This window comes from Choloepus didactylus, chromosome 7 (assembly GCF_015220235.1).
Source record: "Choloepus didactylus isolate mChoDid1 chromosome 7, mChoDid1.pri, whole genome shotgun sequence".
Lineage (NCBI taxonomy): Eukaryota > Metazoa > Chordata > Mammalia > Pilosa > Megalonychidae > Choloepus > Choloepus didactylus.
This window is the reverse complement of record NC_051313.1, coordinates 10,387,632-10,407,287: the sequence shown is the minus strand read 5'-3', so window position 1 is coordinate 10,407,287 and position 19,656 is coordinate 10,387,632. Positions and strand designations below refer to the sequence as shown.

The 19,656-nt window shown below is 42.3% G+C and overlaps 1 protein-coding gene across 7 annotated transcripts in view; it reads right to left on the bottom strand.

Moving 5' to 3' along the window:
* IL20RA (interleukin 20 receptor subunit alpha) overlaps nucleotides 1–19,656 on the bottom strand; it is a 67,277-nt gene that overhangs the window by 29,089 nt on the left and 18,532 nt on the right. The window contains exon 1 of one of the 7 annotated variants that reach the window (XM_037843804.1): nucleotides 12,816–13,666. The exons of 1 other annotated variant lie outside the window; for it this stretch is intronic. In XM_037843804.1, coding sequence (XP_037699732.1) covers nucleotides 12,816–12,981 — 166 coding nt within the window. In that variant the 5' untranslated portion in view covers nucleotides 12,982–13,666. Of the gene's footprint in view, nucleotides 1–11,870; nucleotides 12,498–12,652; nucleotides 12,675–12,815; nucleotides 13,667–19,656 lie in introns of those variants that run through there. 5 more of the 7 variants (XM_037843806.1, XM_037843807.1, XM_037843805.1 and 2 more) reach the window with 5 other exon arrangements.

Below are 19,656 nucleotides of genomic sequence, written 5' to 3'. Positions count from 1 at the left end.
TGCATGGACAACACTGGAATCTCTCCAGGGGCAACATGGTCAATGGCTCAGTCAGAGATGTGCCCTTTGTCTTGTTAGTTAAAGTCAACAGAGCCTTTAAAGGACCCGTTGTCTCAGGAAGTGGGATATAGCACCCAGGACTCCAACCTATTATTAGAGAACCACAGATTTGTGGTTTGACTCAGTACTGCAAAGAGCCACCAACCACAGTGGCTTGTTGAGGCTGCCGGTGACCTTGAGGTTGGGCTGTCCCATAGCCATGAAGCTCCTAACTCCCAACCACTCAGCAGTTATCACCCACAGGAAAATTATCCATTTCATGGGAATCTGTTGTTGTTGTATTGCTGATTTGCTGAATTTTAGTTTTACAAGAATGAAATATAAAGGTAAAAATAAATATTAGCCTCTGGCAACTCATAAATAAAATATGCATAGAGCAATATTTAGTTTTATTTTCTATTGCTCTTATATATTGCTATTATTATATTATTAATATTATTAAATATTGCTATTATTTTTAATTTAAAACACCTGAATTTATATGGAATTTTAATTATTTTACATAATATGGGTGTGAATGTTTATTGAAATTATATGGTTTAACATTTTATTATGACAATTTCCAAACAAACAGAAAACTAGAGAATACATGTCCCCCTTTTATTCCTGGATCATTTTGAAACAAATCTCAAAGAGCAGGTCATTCCATCCCCCAAATACTTCAGAATGCAGCCAAAAAAAAAAAAAAAAAAAGGAAGAAGAAGGAAAATATTCCATTATGTGACCATAAAGCACACCAAACAAAATAAACAATAATTATTTAGTACCCTTTAATGACCTGAACAATACTCAACTTTCTCCAATTTCTATACTGTGTCTTTTTACAATTGTTTTGTTTAATCAGGATCCAAGCAAGGACTATTGTTTTTATTTCATTGTTATGCCTCTTAAGTCTTTAATCTAAAACAGCCCCCTCCCCCTTTCGCTTGTCATTAACTTGTTTGAAGAAACCAGGCCAGTTGTCCTTAGAATGCCCCACATTCTGGATTTGGCTCATTGGTTCCACATGGTGTGATTAAACTTGTTTCTGCCCATTTTCTTTCATTTTTAAAAAAGAACCTATTTTTATTAGAGAAGTAGTAGATTTACAGAAAAATCATACAGAAAAACAGATATACCATCCCACCTATTATTAACAGTTTACATTAGTGTGGCACCTCTGCTACAAATGATAAAAGAATACTGTAATTGTTCTATATTTATTAGTCCATAATTTACATTAGGGTTCATTGTGCTGTATAGTCCAATAGTTGTTTTAAAATATTTATTCTAGTAATATATATATACAAACAATTTTCCCCTTTTAACTATATACAAATATATAATAAAGTGGTGCTAACTGCATTCATAATATTCTGTGACCATCCACCATCCATTTGCAAAACTTATCCAACACCCCAAACAGAAATTCTGTACCAATTAAGCATTAACTTCCTATTGCCTATATCCATTGCAGCCCCTGGTAACTGGCATTCCAGTTTCTGACCCTATAAATTTGCTTATTCTAATTATTTCATTTCAGTGAGATCACACAATATTTGTCCTTTTTGTCTGGTTTATTTCACTTAACATGATGTCTTCAAGGTTCTTCCATGTTGTCACATGTACAAGAACTTCCTTTTTTGTGGCTAAATAATATTCCATTGTGTGTATATACCACATTTTGTTTATCCATTCATCAGTTGATGGATACTTGATTACTTCCATCTTATGGCAATTGTGAATAATGCTGCTATGAATATCAGTGTACAAATATCTGTTTGAGTCCCTGCTTTCAATTCTTTGTGGTATATAACTAGAAGTGGAATTGCTGGGTCACATGGTAATTCTATACTTAACTTACTGAGGAACCACCAAACTGTGTTCCACAGTGCTGCACCATTTTACCTTCCCACCAACAATGAACAAATGTTCCTATTTCTCCACATCCTCTCCAACACTGATTACTTCCCATTTTTTTTAAAATAGTAACTGCTTCAGTGGTTATGAAATGGTATCTCATTTTAGTTTTAATTTGCATTTCCTTAAAGGTTAATGATGTTGAGCGTTTTTTTATGTGCTTTTCGGCAATCTGTAGATCTTCGGAGAAATTTCTAATCAAATCTTTTCTCCATTTTTTAATTGGGTTGTCTTTTTGTTATAGAGTTGTAGGATTTCTTTATATATTCTGGATAATAAGCCCTTATGAGATATGTGGTTTCCAAATATTGTCTACCATTTGTAGATAACATCTACAAATCTTTTTATTTTAATAATGAAGTCCTGCGATGCACAAAAGTTTTAAATTTTGATGAGGTCCCATTTATCTATTTTTTTCTTTTGTTGCTCATGCTTTTGGTATAAAATCTAGGAAACCACTGCATAACCTAAGATCCTGGGAATACTTCCTATGTTTTCTTCTAGGGGTTTTATAGTTTTCATTCTTATGTTTAGGTCTTAGAACCATTTTGACTTAATTTTTGTATGTGGTGTGAGGTAGGGGTCCACCTTTTTTTCTTTTGCTTATAGATACACAGTTTTCCAAGCACCATTTGTTGAAGAGACTACTCATTCCCCATTGAGTGGCCTTGGAACCCTTGTCAAAAATCAATTTGGTCATAGATGTGAGGGTTTATTTCTGAACTCTCAATTCAATTCTATTGGTCTATATGTCTGTCCTTATGCCAGTACCATTAATCAGTTATCTTATGTTGAACCACCCTTGCATACCTGGGATAAATCTCACTTGATCAATCCTTTTAATGTGCTGTTGGATTTGGTTTGCTAGTGAATTTTTCAGTTCTCCCTCTGTTGCTAACCTCATTCCATTGTTATCAGAGAAGATAAATTGCAGGATTCAGTATATCTGAATATATTATGTCTTGTTTTGTGACCTAAAATATAGTCTATCCTGGAGAATGTTCCACAGGTACTAGAGAGAATGTTCCATAGGTACTAGAGAAGAATGTGCATTCTACTGATACTGAGTGAAGAGTTCTATAGCTGGTGTATAATATCACTGTAGTCTTCTATTTCCTTGTTGATCTTTTGTCTAGAAGTTCTATCCATTATTGAAAGTGGTGTGAAGTCTCCTACTGTTAATGTGTAACTGTCTATTTCTTGCTTCAGATTGTACACATTTGCTTCTTATATTTTGGGGCTCTGTTGTTAGGTGTGTACCCTTTGTCAGTATACATTGAACTTTGTGCCTTGTAACAGTTTTTACTTAAAGTTTATTTTATCTGATATTAGTATAGCTACTCCAGCACTTTTGGTTACTATTTACAGGTTATAATTTTTCCATCCTTTCACTTTCAACCCACTTGCATCTTTGAATTTAAGATGAATCTCTTTAGAGAGTTGGATCATCCTTTCTTATGCATTTGTTTTGGTTTGCTGAAGCTGATGAAATGCAACATACCAGAAATGGACTGGCTTTTAACAATAGGGATTTAGTAGCTTACAAGTTTACAGCTCTAAGTCTGCAAAAATGTTCAAATTAAGGTATAAACAGGACCATACCCTCTCTGAAGATCAGTTACTGGCAAGCCTGGGCCCCTCTGTCACATGGCAAGTCACATGGTGACATCTGCTTGTCCTTCTCTCCCAGGTTTCATTGCTCCCAGCTTCTGGCTTCAGTGACTTTCTCTCTCAGCTTCTGTGGATGTGTCCTTGTCTCTCAGCTTCTCTGGGGCTTTTTACATGAGCTTCTCTGGGTTTTCTGTATGCCCTTTATTCTCTTATAAAGGGCTCTAGTAAGAGGATTAACACTCACCTTGAATGAGGTAGGTCACATCTCTATTGAAATAACCTAATCAAAAGATCCCACTGCAATAGATCTACACCCACAGGAATGGATTAAAAAACATGGTATTTTTTCTGGGGTACATAACAGCTTCAAACCAACACAGCATTCCACTAATCTCTACCTTTTGATAGAAGAGTTAAGCCATTGCCATTTAAAGTGGCTACTGATAATGCAAGATTTTCTCCAGTATGTTGTTATTTGGGTTTGTAAGTTATACCTTTTTTTGTCCTTAAATTCTTCTGTTATTGCCTATTTTCATATTTATTTGTTGTTCCTTTTTTGGTTTTGTATTATTTTGTGTTCCTTCTCATTTCTTTCATCATGTATTCTTTCATATATATTATTTTTGGTTACTGTGGGGCTAAAATTTACCATCCTAAATCCTTAACAATCACTTTTGATTTGATAACAACTCAACTTCAATAGCATACAACTACTCTGTTCCTATAACCCTCTGTTCTCCCACCTTTTCATTGTACATGTTACAAACTGTATCTTTATACATCATATGTCCCAAACCATTGATTTTTATGCCTTTGCATTTTACAACATGTAAGAAGTAAAAAGTGAAGATACATACCAAAAAATACAATACAATAGTACTGGCATTTATAATTATTATGGTTACCTTTACCAGAGATTTTAATTTCTTCATGCTGCTTTGATCCACTGTCTAGTGGCCCTTCCTGTTAGTCTGAAGTACTCCCTTTGGCATTGCTTGTAGGGTAGGTCTAGTGGTGACAAAGTCCCTCAGCTTTTGTTTATTTGAGAATGTCTTAATCTCTTCCTCATTTCTGAAATATAGTCTCACTGGATATACAGTTGTTGATTGGCAGTTGTTTCCTTTCAGCACTTTAAGAATTTAGCCACCCTGTCTTCTTGCCTCCATGGTTTCTAATTAGAAATTGGAACTTAATTTTTTTGGGACTGTCTTGTACCTAACACCTTGCTTTTCTCTTGCAATTTTCAGAACTCTTTCCTTGTCCTTGGCATTTGACAGTTTGACTATTGTATGTTTGAGCTTGATTCTTCTTAAGTTTATCCTGTTTGGAGTTCACTGGGCTTCTTGAACAAGCATGCTCGTTCATGTCTTTTGTTAAACTGGGGAAATTTTCTTCCATTATTTCTTTAAATATTCCTTCTGGCCACTTTTCTCTTTCTTTTCCCTCTGGGACTCCCATAATGCCTATATTGGTATGCTTGATGGTGTCTCACAGGTCACTTGGGCTGTGCTTACCTTTTTTTATTCTATTTTCTTTCTGCTCCCCAGCCTTAGTCAATTCAATTGTCATGTCTTTGAATTCACTGATTCTTCTGTCAGCTCCAATCTGCTGCTGAAACCCTCTAGGGATTTTTCATTTAAGTTATTGTGGTCTTCAACTCCAGTATTTCTGTTTTGTTCCTTTTTAAAATTATATCTCTTTATTGAGATTGTCATATTGTTCATTTGTTGTTCTCCTGATATCCTGAATTCTTTCTCTGTGTTTTCTTTTATCTACCTGAGCATATCAAAGATCATGTTTCAAAGTCTTTGGTGTGTCCAAAATCTGGTCTTCTTCATTGATGGTTTCTGGATTCTTATCTTGTTCCTTTGGATGGGCCATTATTTACTTTTTCTCTGTTGTCTTGAAATCTTTTGTTGCACACTACACTGTACATTTTAATATCTTAAAGTGTCAACTCTGAGATTCAGTTTGTAAGATGCCTGTTCTTTAAGTCTGCATCCAGCTGGTGACATGATGGAGATTTCCTTTAGTGTCAGGAGCTAACAAAAACAAAAACAAAAACAAAAACAAAAGCAAAAAATACCTTTCACAGTCTTGCAAATTTGCTCAGCATTGACTGTTGCTCTTTTTAAGAATTTAGCCTGCCTATATTGAAAATCAGCCCAAGGCAAATGTGAAGTGCAGGGTCTTCACTGGCTCTAAGACTGAATCATTTCCTGGGCTTGTGTTTGCTCTTAGGAATTCTGGTTTACAGGAATTTGATTGTTTCCTCTACTCTCTATGAAACAGACTTTCTCCACCTTGCAGGTGCTATATTGTATGATTTAAAGGAGGTATGTGTTGCCCCAGGCCACTTTGACTTAATCATTTCTTACACTGCTTTAGTTGTCTGCAAGCTGCTTCTGCCTGCTGGGCAATTTCTGGGAGAGCGAGCTGGAGATAGGTTTTCTGGTTCAGTATTTCAGGCTACCGTAACCTAATAGACTGACATACAGGCACACCAGTATGCACACAGGGGCTACTCTGCTTCCTCCAGAACAGGGCCAGGAGCCCACAACGGGAGCACAGACTGGCTCCATACTATACTAGGAAGAGGTTGAGTGAGAGGCCAGCAAGGGCACCGGGAACTTTTCCTACTGTTTTTTTCCTGATTTAGTATTTGCTTATTACTGTCACCCTGTAATGTTTTCTGGATTTGGGGGGAAGGTGGTCTGCCAGTTTTTTCTAGTTGTTCAAAGCATCTGTGGGGAATGGCACTGTGGAGCATCTTGTTCTACCATCTTGGTCAACTGAAGCCAAGTGAGGCGAATAGAATACGATACATACATATATATTAATTATCCAGCAACTCTTATAACTCTCAAATTTAAGGACCCTTTATGTAGCTATCCCTGCCTGACCACTAGATAAGATTGTTTCTCTGTTCCTTGCTTCTAAAGCAACTGGTTTTCCTCAATCTTGGTGTTCTAGTTTGCTAATGCTGCCAGAATGCGAAACAACAGAAATGGATGGGCTTTTATAAAGGGGGTTTATTTGGTTACACAGTTACAGTCTTAAGGCCGTAAAGTGTCCAAGGTAACACATCAGCAATCGGGTACCTTCACTGGAGGATGGCCAATGATGTCCGGAAAACCTCTGTTAGCCGGGAGGGCACGTGGCTAGCATCTGCTCCAAGTTCTGGTTTCAAAATGGCTTTCTCCCAGGATGTTCCTTTCTAGGCTTCAGCTCCTCAAAAATGTCACTCTTAGTTGCTTTTGGGGCATTTGTCCTTTCTAAGCTTCTCCAGAGCAAAAGTCTGCTTTCAAAGGTCATTTCCAAAATGTCTCTGTAAGCTGAAGCTCCTCTCTCAGTTACAGTGTGTTCTTCAAAGTGTCCCTCTTGGCTGTAGCTCTTCAAAATGTCACTCTCAGCTGCACTGAGTTCCTTCTGTTTGTCAGCTCATTTATATGGCTCCAGTGATTTAATTTAGACCCACCCTGAATGAGTGGGGTAACACCTCCATGGAAATTATCCAATCAGACTCATCACCCACAGTTGGGTGGGGCACATCTCCACGGGAAACACTCAAAGAATTACAATCTAATCAACACTGATACATCTGTTCACACAAGACTACATCAAAGATAATGGCATTTTGGGGGACATAATACATTCAAACCAGCACACTTGGCATTTAGACTTTAATGTAATGGCTTAATTGTCTGTCTCTCTCTGGAGACTTAAAACTCCTGGTTTTCTGGTTCACCTAAATGTCTAGAATAGTTCTAGATGTGTATGAATGAATGACATTGAATAAGTGAGTTCTGAATGAAAGATGATTTTAAAACACATCATGTCAAGATATAATTTAACTTTTTGAACACTATAAATGGAGCTTAAGGTAATCCCATTTTTGGTTAAATCTAGTCACTTTCAGTAACTCAAATTCCTCATTCCCCTAAATTATTTATTCCCGGGCTTCACAAGAAAATCAACTTTGCACATTAATGCATGACTCAACATTTAAAATGACAGAGTATTTAGCGGATAATTTCTGACATTTTGAAGCATATATATTTTAGTCTAAAATGGAAGGGGCTACTGGGCCGGAATTATATGGATGGTTCTGCCTTAAGTATGAAAATAGTCCTTACTGGATCAAGGGAAAGGATTTTGCAGTGGAAGTGCTCCTCAGAGGGGCAGAGGAGAGGGGTTGAGGTCTGAGGAGAGATGAGCCCCTCTGGTGAAGAAATTTAATTGTCACCAGTCTTTATTAAGCAGCTATTGATAGCTCTTGCCTACTTCCACACTATCTCTGTCCTCAGCATCCTTTCGGTGTGACACTTCCGCCAAGTTCCCTTTAACTGAGGAGGCAGACCACCAAATAGGTCAAGGAGGAAGAACTATTGCATGGAGGCTGCAAGAGGCAGTGCTTCTCATTTTAGAGGAAAAGCTCATGGATCCTGCTCAAGAGCTTCTAAGTCTTTGAGAGTGTCATGGGGGTGTGTTGCTTGCCAGCATCTTTCATCAAAAATGAGCACCATGTTTATTGAAGAGAAAAAGGAATGCTCTCAGAGCTGCCAAGTCACCTGAAAGTGAAGAGGAGGGGATTGGTCTAGGGAAAAATAAACACATCTCTCCTGCAAAGTTGGGAAGGAAGAAATTTAGAATGCAGGAAATAATAACAAATGCAGTTGCCAAAATATCCCATGCCCCCGAAAACCAATGCAGCTGTTTTGGAGGGAACTTTGGGTTATCCCACTGAGAGGAGGCTGGATGAGAAGGATTCAAGGTGAGAATCAAGAAGCTTAAGGCCACTTTACTCACCAGTCTGCACAGTCTGAATTCTAGCTTGGGTGGTATTTGAATAGGCAGTGGATGAAAAGACCAAAGTAGCTGTGCTGAGACTACTTTGGTAATTCAAAGTGCGATGTAGTGACTACCACCCTCTAAAAACAGAACTAATTTTGTATGGATCATGTTTATAATCAATAAAAAACTTTCTTTCCAGAAAAGAGCATCCTTAGTTGCATTAAAGAACACCATTTGCAGATATCACCAGTTCTAGAAAACCAGCTCCACAAAGTGAAATTGCAGTAATACAAAATTCTGAGTTTAAATGAGGGGTCAGGATGTGTGTCTCATAGGAGAAGACAACAAAGAAAAATAGGAGGACACCTTTTAGGCAACAGGGGCCCTGTGTTCACTAAGAACCTGACACTGAATACTTTTAAGGACAAACCCTCCAGGTTCAGTGGTTAAAATGTAATGACCAGCCATCTCATCACCAGCTGCATGCAGTCAACCCTGGAGGTTACAGACCAACTGGATCACATACTGAAAATATCAGGAGAAAAGGGGGGCTTGTCATGATTTAACTTCAAGGTAGTTAGCTAAGAGAAAAGAAGACAGAGGAAATGTGATCATTGCATTCAGTTTTCTGGATAGCTTGCTCTATGTAGCTTTATCTGCTTAGAATGAAGATCAAGGATGGGTGAAAATTCAGGGAGTCAAAATCTTAGCTCATTACATGGAAGAACTTTTTACTAGTTGGAAAATTGTATTGCCTTCAACCAGCATTCTTTGGTTCTCCAATTTTATAGGTCAATGATACATCTTGGAATTATGGTGATTGAATTATTCTTTGGTACCTTTTGTATCATGTAATCATAAAGGTGAACCAAGAAAAAGTACCAATGATGTAGGAACAGCACAAGGATAGCGTTATACCGTAATGTAATAATTAAATGGATAAAATGATTTCACTTTATGAAATATGTGCTACCTTATGCCTCAATTAACACTTAGATGCCACTTTTTCATAATCATAGAAGTAAACATTTCAATGATTCCTGATAAAATTGCACTTTAAAGAAAAAATGCAGGTAGAAAGCATTTTAAAAGTATCATGTATATAATGAAAAGCACTTTTAACCAAAAAATACAAACTTACTGAGTAACTATTTTGTGAAAAGTGTTATGCCAAGCCCTACAAATGGCAAAACAGAATAAGTAGTTTAATTTAAAATATTCTGAAAATAGTTAATGTTTTATGTTGAAATGTTTACACTAAAATATTAATTTTATAGCATTAATAATTCCATTTGCTCATTATCTTTGTTCAAAGTTTATGCTTCAGTGGAACGATCACATCTCCTCTGTCTTCTTTTCTCTTAGCTAACCATCTCGCAGTTAGGTTACGACAAACCCCCTTTCCTCCTGATATTTTTAGTATGTGATTCAGTAGGTCTGTAACCTCTTTTTCCTGTCTTTCCTGAATTTGTTCTACAGGAAGCTCAAAAGGCAGTGCAGCAGTAGGAGCACCCACTCTGAAGAATAAGGGTGGTGTTTCTGGTGATACCTGCAGGCACACACTGGGGAAGACCCTCGTGCTATTCAGTGGGGAGCCACGTAAATGCATGTATTCCAGAAATGCCCCCTCTGCCTCCAAAGATGATAGGGGAGAAGGTGGAAAAGGAAATGAGTTTGTTTGATGTGAGAACATCTGAGCAACCAAATCGTGCAATAGCTGCAGTATAGAATCCAAATTCAGACCTGGTTCTCGAGTATTAGACATACAACGTCTAGAACAAGGTATCTTCATGCAGTGTTGAAGCATAACTTGGAAATAATCTAGCTTTGAAAATCAGCTCTGCTGGTACAGTTAGGGCCTTCGCTTTGGCAAGACTGGTTTGTGGAGCAGAAAAGAGCTACTCAGAAATTAATGAAGATACTGTTAAGTGAAAAAAAGAAAGCGAAGTGCAAAAGAGAAAGTATACCACTCTTCTTGTAAGAAAGAAGGGGATGTAAGAAAACACACGCGTATCTGCTCGGCTGTGCAAAAGCTATCAGGAAGGGTGAACCAGAGACCAAGGCGAATGGTTATCTTTGGGGAGGGGTGGGGAGGAAGGGGAACGAGGCAGCAGAGATGAGGGGGAAGCACTTCTCTGGGCAGAGCTTCCTGAGGCACAAACCCCTCCCTCTACCCTCTCCTTTTGGCTCTGTAATGCCGGCCATGGTCCTTTATCTTCCCTGAGGAATAAGACCTGGCAACAGGCCAACAAGGTGGAGTTCGACAAGCCACAGGTAGAAACTTCCTGGTGAAAGCTCAGTCCCTGGAGACCTCAGAGTGGAGGCGGGTGGGTACGTCCCACGTGGCTTGAGGGCCCAGCCTAGGCATTCCAATTCCTTTGAAAGTCAACCTGAAACACCAAGAATTTCCTAAAATGTTGATGCCATGTTGAATTTTTTTCTTTCTAGTTGGGTGTTTTGGTATTATACTGCCTGATCCAAAAACTGAATTGTGTGACTTTGAATTTTCCTAGTAAAAAGTTCAGACAATTAAAACGTTGGTGCATTCATCTACCCAAGGGTGGCAACATCAGATAACTCTTAGAAAACCAACATCGTTCAGAGAGAAATCCCTCTCTATGAAGACGTAGCGACGTACCCTCTCCTCTGGTTTTCCAAGCAGTGTGGGGGGTGCCTGGAGACCCAGGAGAGGACGGAAATGCTCTAAGAGGAGCCAAGATTGCACAAGGTGCCCTGGATCAGAAAAAGTTCCTTTTGCTTTTTTTTTTTGCTTTTAAGCCAAGAACATTCCTCTCTTCTAATGCCAGCCTGCCAACCCAATTAAGAAGGACCAAGTTGTATTTCTCTCTTCAATTAAACACATGCATATACCACAAAAACAAAACCAATTCTTATCTGTTAGCCAAAGGCTCAATGATTGCGTAAGTCAGGAGCCGTCTCTTGAAGGACAAAATCACTAAAACTTCTGGTAAATTTAGGATTAAGAAGAGAAAGTGTTTGAGTCTAAATTTACTGTTCAGAAAAAATCTCTGAGATCTGTAGGCCCACTTTTCTTATCCGTGCTCTCCAGTTTCATGGACAAGTTTCTTCCTGCCATCAGTTATTGCTCACTTCTGGGATAAAAGGCTTAGAAGCCAGATATAAGCCTGTATAAACTACCATATTCTGGAAGATTGTCTGGTTTTGCTTAGCTTTTACTTTGAAGAAGTGGATCCCAATAGCATGTCTTTTCATTTTTGTCTTTGTTTGTTTTGCATTTTTTCCTCATATACCAGAAATGCAGAAGTTAAAGGAAATTGGTTAATGAGTCACTCAGCTCTACTGAATTCCAGTTGGTAGAGTTGAAATTAAAAAAAAAAAAACAAAGAAAAATTCAAAGCACACTAACGTCTCAAATCAAATGCCTTATGCCCTGCAAAAATCATTGAAAAGTTCTATTATTTTTGAAAAACCAAGAAGTCCTAACTGTAAAGGGAAAATGACGCCCCCAGGAAACGGGCTCTTACTTTAGAAACGCTCCCTCTTCGGAGACCTTCCTTCGGAGCAGCCCCTTTCAGGCTGTTTGACTTCGCGCCCACGGGAGTTCCCCGGTGAAGGGCGACGGGTCCCGCGGCTGCCGCGCTGGTGGCAAGAGCCGGGCCGGCCGGCGAGGACACCCCCCACGGTCACGGCCACCGGCCAGAAGTCACGAGCCGTGGGCGACACGCGGAGCAGCCACTTTCAAACTGACCCAATCCCCGCAAGGCCAAGTGTGAACGGCCGAGCCCTGCGGACTTCACCCGGCACCAGGGCACCAGAGGCGGGGCCGGCGAGTTGGCCCCCGGGGTCGGGAGTCAGCGCAGCCCCGGGGCTGGGCGCACTGGGCCCGGTACCTGCCCCACCGCCACTGGAAAGCGAAACCCGGCGGCCGGAGGGAGTCAGGCCGCGAACCGCAGAGGCAGCGCCGGGCCCGCTCCCCTACCTGCCTGTCCGGTGCCAGGCCCGCCCCCTACCTGTCCGTCCTGCGTGGGTCCCATTCTCTCTACCTGTCGGTCCTGCGTGGGGCCCGCTCCCCCTACCTGTCCGTCCTGCACGGGGCCCGCTCTCTCTACCTGTCCGTCCTGCGCGCGGCCCGCTCCCCGTACCTGTCCGTCCTGCGTGGGTCCCATTCTCTCTACCTGTCGGTCCTGCGTGGGGCCCGCTCCCCCTACCTGTCCGTCCTGCACGGGGCCCGCTCTCTCTACCTGCCCGTCCTGAGCCGGGCCCGCTCCCCCACCTGCCCGTCCTGCGCGGGGCCCACTCCCCGTACCTGTCCGTCCTGCACGGGGCCCATCCCTCTACATGTTCGTCCTGCGCCAGGCCCGCACTCTCTACCTGTCAGTCCTGCGCGCGGCCCGCTCCCCGTACGTGTGAGTCCGATGCCGGGCCCGCAACCCTTACCTGTCCGTCCTGTGCGGGGCCCACCCCCCTACCTGTCGGTCCTGCGGCGAGCCGGCTCCCCGTACCTGTCGGTCCGATGCCGGGCCCGCTCCCCGTACCTGCGCGTCCCCACGGCGCGGCCAGGAGCAGCAGCAGCGGCGGCGGCAGCAGCAGGGTCGGGCGGCGGGGCGCCCCCTCGGATGGTCGCGGCGCCCCCATGGGCGGCGGGGGGTTGGCTCACATCTCGGAGGCAGCGGTCCCTGTTCCCCGCCTCCCGGGCATCCCGCGGCGCCCTGGGCTCTGCGAGGGGCGCTCCCGGCACCCGGTCTCAGGAGGCGGCGCCGCGGGCCCAGCCACCCACCCCTCCGCGCCCGGCGCGGCGCCGGGGGAGCGGAGGGTCAGGGGCCCCGGCTGCCCGAGCGGGGTGTCAGCGCCGCGGGAGGGGCCTCGGCGATCTGTATCCCGCGCCGCTTGGGGTTCCGGCTCGGAGCGTCCCGGAGTCTTCCTCCTCCCCCGATTTCACTGCCCCAATCAAGGGAGTCACCGCTGCAGGTAAGCCCTCCCTCCCCGCCGTTAGCGAGGAGGCGGGCGCAGTGGCGAGTGACCGGCATCCAGGCCTGCCTGAAGGCCGCTTCTCCAGGACATGTAAAATGCCAGGGGACCCGAACAACGAAATGCTTGTCTGTTTTTTCACATACTCTGTTGGGCATCTGCCATAAGCTGTATTTGATCACATTTAATCTTCACAACCTAGGAGTATGCATTATTGTCCCATTTTACAGACAGGGAAAGGAAACTCAGAAAGTCAAGCGTGTGCCTGAAGCCCCCCAAGACTGTGAGCGGTGGAGTGGGGTTTCCACACAAGGCCTGATTCCAGGCCCCAGGCTCTTTAGTAAGGGGGAGGGAAGAGGGGGTGCGATTGAGAAGAGCTTTGAAATCCTTTGAGAAAAAAATCCAAGAGCTTCTCAGCCCGGGCCCTTGCTGGGGAGCTTGGGGTTGTCGGTGCTGGGCACAGCCTGAAAATAAATAAAAGACTTACCCCAGCCTTGTGTTCCATGTCTTTCCCCGAAAAATGCCTATTTTCAAATACACAAATAAAGAGAAACAACCCCCAAATTACATCAACTGTCCTTATCTTGAAGAATTTTCCACAATTAAAAAAAATACAGTCTTATCTGGGGAGAGGGGAGTGAGAGAATGGAGAAAGATTTTGAGAGTCCCTTAAATATGCTACTACTCCGTCCCTCGAAGACCTAGAACCTGAAGAGGAGTCCAGGATCTGGTCAGGTGGCCTCACCCCACCCCACTCCTTCATCTGCAAAGAAAGAGGCCTCTGGGTTACCCCAGAGACCGCCCGGGACTGAGGCACAGGAACCCTAAATCCACAGGTGCCTGGTCGGTGCCCCCCAGGGGGCCCAGAGCTGAGCCTAAAAAGTGAAGTTTTCTTCCATTATTGTGGGCTAATAACAGCCAAGGCTTACATTTCAATTTTTAGATTGTAAGTAACCAGATGTGGCCTTTCACAGGATTGCTTTGAGGAAAAGAGTTTGGAAGAAATACTCTTATACGTCACAAAGCTGGGGAATGACCAACAAGAGTTGGTTACTGAACTGCCAGTTTTGATCCTGTTTTACTCAGAGCTGTGATGCCTTTGGATGTGTGTGTGGGGTAGAAGCCTGGAAAACCCTGGATGGCTCTGCGTAATAGAGGGCAGCACTTGTGAAGTTCCAGAAGAAAATCCTGGAGGGAGAGGAGGGAGCCAACAAGTCAGGGCCCTTAAGGGAAAGATGGAGAGAAAGATAGAGGGAGAGATGAGATAGAGATAGAGATAGAGATAGAGATAGAGATAGAGATAGAGATAGGACACGACCCTTCCTGGTGGCAAATGAGGGAGTCCGGAGCTTAAAGCCTTTTAAAGAGGTATTTTAAATGTCTGCCCTATGTCCTCCCACACACAAAATCTTTGGTAAAATCTGCATCACTCACTATGCTTCTGTATGATTGAATTAAAGCAATGATTTTCAATCCTATTAGACCCTAACCAATACTAAGAAACATTTCATATCACAACCTAGTACACACACACACACCCCTCCAAAATAATAATGAAACAATACCTTACCTTTGTGTGATGCAGTAATATTTTCTATTCCATCTAGTTTTAAAAAAACATAGTAGAGCCTTTCTAAACAGATTGCACACGCTGCTATTGAATTGCCATCATAAAGTTTGGAAATGCTGGTTTAAGGGACCTCAAATGAGTTGCTAGATTGTGCACCCAGGTTTGCAAACGGGAAAATACCAGGGTTGGAACCCGTGGGGACAGTTGCCATCTGAAATACAATGGTGGCCTTGAACTAAAAGTTGCTAAACTGTGGTACATATGAACTGAAAGCACACAGTCCTGGAATTTTCCAAGACCCTGATTCAGTATTCTCCAGGCATGCAGCTGCTGCTCTCTGCCCGGCAGAGCTCCTCCTTGCAGGCATACCTGCAAAGGTTAGCTTTTGTCTTTCCTTCCCGAACCCATCTGTACTGGTTCCTGTGGCTGCTGTAACAAATCACCCCAAATTGTAGGGGCATAAAAGAACATAAACTTTTTATCTTACAGTCCTGGAGATCAGAAGTCTGAAACAGGTCTCCCTGGCCTTCAAGTCAAGGCGTTGGCAGGGCTGCGTTCATTCCAGAAGCTGAAGGGGAGGCTCTGTTTTCTTGTCTTTTCCCAATTCTAGAGGCTGCCCACATCACTTGGCTCATGGCCTCTTCCTCTTCAAAGCCACCAGTGCTGCACCTTCACATCTCTCTTTGACCTACTTTCACTTCTAAGGACCCATTACACTGGGCCCCCAGATAATCCAGGATAATTCCCATTTCTAGGGCCTTTACTTAATCTCACCGCAAAGTCCCTTTTGTCATGCAAGGGAATATTTTCGTAGGTTCAGGGGTGAGGACACGGAAATCTTTGAGGGGCCTTTATTCTGTGACTCACACAACCCCTTTACAAGGACAGAACTTACCTTTGCCAGCTGGTTCCATCAGTCGGGGCACGAGAGGGATGTTGCATCTGGAGGGGAAGTAGAGGGACTTGCTTGCGCTTGTTGGGGTCAGCAATGGCTCACAGCTTCTCTTCACCTTGGCAGAAGCAGATGGATCCAGGAGCAGTTGGCTCCAGTTTTTCCCTGTACTCCCAAAGCCAGCCTCACTGGATCCTGTCAGCAATACCAGCCCTGGCAGGCCGTGCCCGTCCTCAGAGGTCTGAGTCCCAGTTCTGTGGGGTCGTCTTCTCGGTTCTGGGTTCTCCAACCCCCTCCTCTTCCCTTTGTGCTTTGGCCCTAGGCTGGTAGCTACTTCCTGCAGTCATTCTCTCTGACTCTGTCTCTGCATCCCCTTCGACGATTTTAGTTCTCAACATCTGTTCAACCAGTTCCTTATGTTAAATTCTTTCTGTGAAAGTAACTAGTATGGTTGCTGTTTTGCTGCCTGGCCTGTCGCTGATTCAGTTGTAGTTCCTGGACATTTTAGGAAGGACCTCATGTTATCAGTACATCATCAGTATTAGCTTGAGTTGCTCTTATTTTGATTTATAAATTATATTAGTGTTGTTCCATCATTATCATTTTCATTTTAAGTATTGTAGTTGAGGATATGATGCATATTTGCCAAAAAAGTATTTTGGACCAATCTTTTTTTTTTTTTGTAAGATCTAAACTTTTGGACATGTATGCATCACTGTTCAAATATGAATCATTCATGGGGCTAAAGCAGACATATAAACAGCCCTTGTCCCCTAGCCCTTCTGAACTTGAACAGAGAGAGATCTCATTGCCCCTCCCTCCACTGGAAGTAAGAATGGTGGGGTAACTGTGGTGCAGAGTCTTTTCCTCTCCTAAGGGGGCTGCCCTTGCTTGAGAGTCAAGGGTGTCCGCAGAACCCACCTCTGCCCCCTTTGTGCTCAGAGAGGGTGCGTCACCATTTCAGCCACAACACTGCCCAGTACCTGCTAACAGACCCCCCCTCTGGCTTCAGGATGCCTGTGGTTTAGCAGGACAGGCATGGCCTGAGAAGTTGCTAGGCATCCCAGTGTTGTTTGCCGTGCATTACGTTTGAAAATCCGGTCATTGCTTTTCTTCTGTTTTTTACCTGTCACCCACAATTCACCTCAGGGAGTTCCCTTAATACCTTTAAATTCTAACCTGTTACCCAGCCCTGTTAACTGCAGGAAGTAGCAATCCTAGTCCCACCCAGTCTAATCCTTCCCAGTCAAAATAAAGCCTAGCATAGCCTTTGGAAGATTTTGAAATGACTCACCACTTTCAAGTTGATGTTTTCTTCTACTCATAAGGTATTTGATTCTTCTTGACATGATTTGCCATATTGAGATCTTAATTTGTGGAGTTCTGGACTTTCTGATCAAAAAGGCCATAAACCACTACCCACCCCCCAGCCCAAAGCACTAATACCACAAACAAAAAGCACAAAATATCCTCTTCTAGGTGACATTCTAAATGGTCTCCAAGGATGATCCATAATAGTGATGATACCAGGTTCTGAGCTCTCTTCGTGAACCAGGTACCATGTTAAGCATCCTACATGCACTATGTTCTGGAAATGTTGCCCTGAGTTACAGAACGAAGACACAGGCTGGGCAGATGGTCCACTCAGTGAACGACAGAACTGGGAGCTGAGCCCCGGCCAATCTAATCTCAAAGTCTCTGTTTGAAATGACTTCCTTATATACCTCTCACACTTAGGAAAATAAAGCAAATGCATCTGAGGTGTGAACTGTAAAATAACACACATACTAAAATATATACATAACAATTTCTGAAAAAATACAGCGTTGGCATGATTTCTATCCTGTGAGTTACGTTGTGAACGGACACAGATGCCTATACCTGGGCACTCAAGTGCAGCCAGGGTGGGCTCAGACTGTACTGGTACGACCAGTCGGAAAGTAAATCTAAGGATGAGGGAGAGGGTGGCAGTTAGAGTGGGGAGAGTAGGCAAGATAAAGTTCCCTGCAAAGGGCAGGTGTGGGGAGGGGTGGAGGGAGGGAGGGGGAAACGCCAAAAAGGAGAGAGTCCTGGGTGGTGATAAGTGTTCAGTGCTTAGGAGACTGCTAAAGTCCTTTTGGTCTGTTCTGACATTTTCTATGGATACTTGGGGTGCACTAGCAATTTTTACATTAGGCCTTCTGCTTAAATCCAAATGATGTCTAATAACTAAAATCCTATGGGATGCTATTTCATTAATCCTCCCTCCAACTCTTTAACTTCTTTTTGAAAAGTGGTTCATGCATTTAAAAAATACTTATTTGTAATTGTGAAGTATAATACACATTCAGAAAAATACACAAAACATAGATGGCACACGTCAATAAGTTATCACAGAGTGAATGCATTGGTGAGCACCTCCAAAGCCAAGAAATAGACCTTTGCTAGTCCTATGGAAGCTTGCCTCTTTCCCCTTCTTCTTCCCCAAATCCACAGTGTATTCAGCCATGTCTGGCGTCCTTCAGTCAACATTATGCTTGAGAGTCACCCAAGCTGTTTCCTAGAGCTGCAGTGCATCCTGGTGAGTTATCCATCGCATGATAATGACATTACTGATTCACTCTACTGTTGATGACATTTAGATTGTTTCCAATTTGGAGCTATTAGCAATAATGCAGCTTTGCACATTCCTGTACATGTCTCTTGCAAAGGTGCTCATATTTCTGCCAGATATATATCTAAGCATGCAATTGCTGGCTTATAGGCTGGACATATTTTCAACTTGAGTAAATAATGCCAAACCTGTTTTCTGAAGTGGTTGTACCAATTCACACTCCCATCTGCTGTGAATGAGAGTTCTTCAACATCCTTGTCAACAGTTGGTATTTTCAGGCTCCATAATTTTAGTACTTTAGAGGACAGTAGTGGTATCTCTTTGTGGTTTTCATTTGCATTTTCCTGATGATTAATGACATTCAGAACTTTTTCATGTTGATTAGCCATTTGGAAATCCATCATTTGTGTTGGATCTGCTCAAATTTCTCCCCCACTTTTTCTTCAGGTTTACCTGTCTTTTTATTTTTATGTCTGTTTGAAGGAATTCATTACATACTCTGGTAATGAGACCTTTAGCAGTTATATCTGTTGCAAATATTTTTTTCTTATCCTGGTTTGCCTTTCTTCTCTTAATAGTCTTTTAATAGAAGAGGTTCTTAAATGTAACATAGCCTGATGTAACAATTATTTCCTTCATGGTTGTTGCTTTTTGTGTCCTCTTTATTTTTTTTTAACGTTATTTATCAAATTAAAAAAACACATTTCCAAACAAAACAAAGCAAAGCAATGGGAAAAACAAATATCCTGAAATAACTACATTCCTTCCAATATACTTCTACCATACCAAAAGAAAATTAGCAAACCATAGCCACACCTGAGCATTCCCATATCATTAAGATCAACCTCAATTTCTTGTCTGTTATTAGATTACTGTCCCCCCTTCACTAGCTGCTGTCTATCTCTAGGTCCCCTATATTCTACAATATAAGACACTTATTTTTCATTTTTCAGAGTTCACATTAGTGGTAACATACAATTACAATGGTAACATAAATTACAATTTTGTGTCTGGCTTATTTCACTCAGCATGATGTCATCAAGTTTCATCCACATTGTCCTAAGTTTCATGACCTTCGTCCTTCTTACTGTTGTATAGTATTCCATCATGTGTGTATACCATGATGTGTCCTCTTCAAAAGTCTTTCTCCATGCTAAGTTCATGAAGATATTCTTTGTGTATCATGGAAGCTTTATTGTTTTATTTTTCATGTTGCAATGAATATGATCTACCTGATATTGACTTTCATGTATGGTGTACATGTACATGAGTTTCAAATGACCCAGC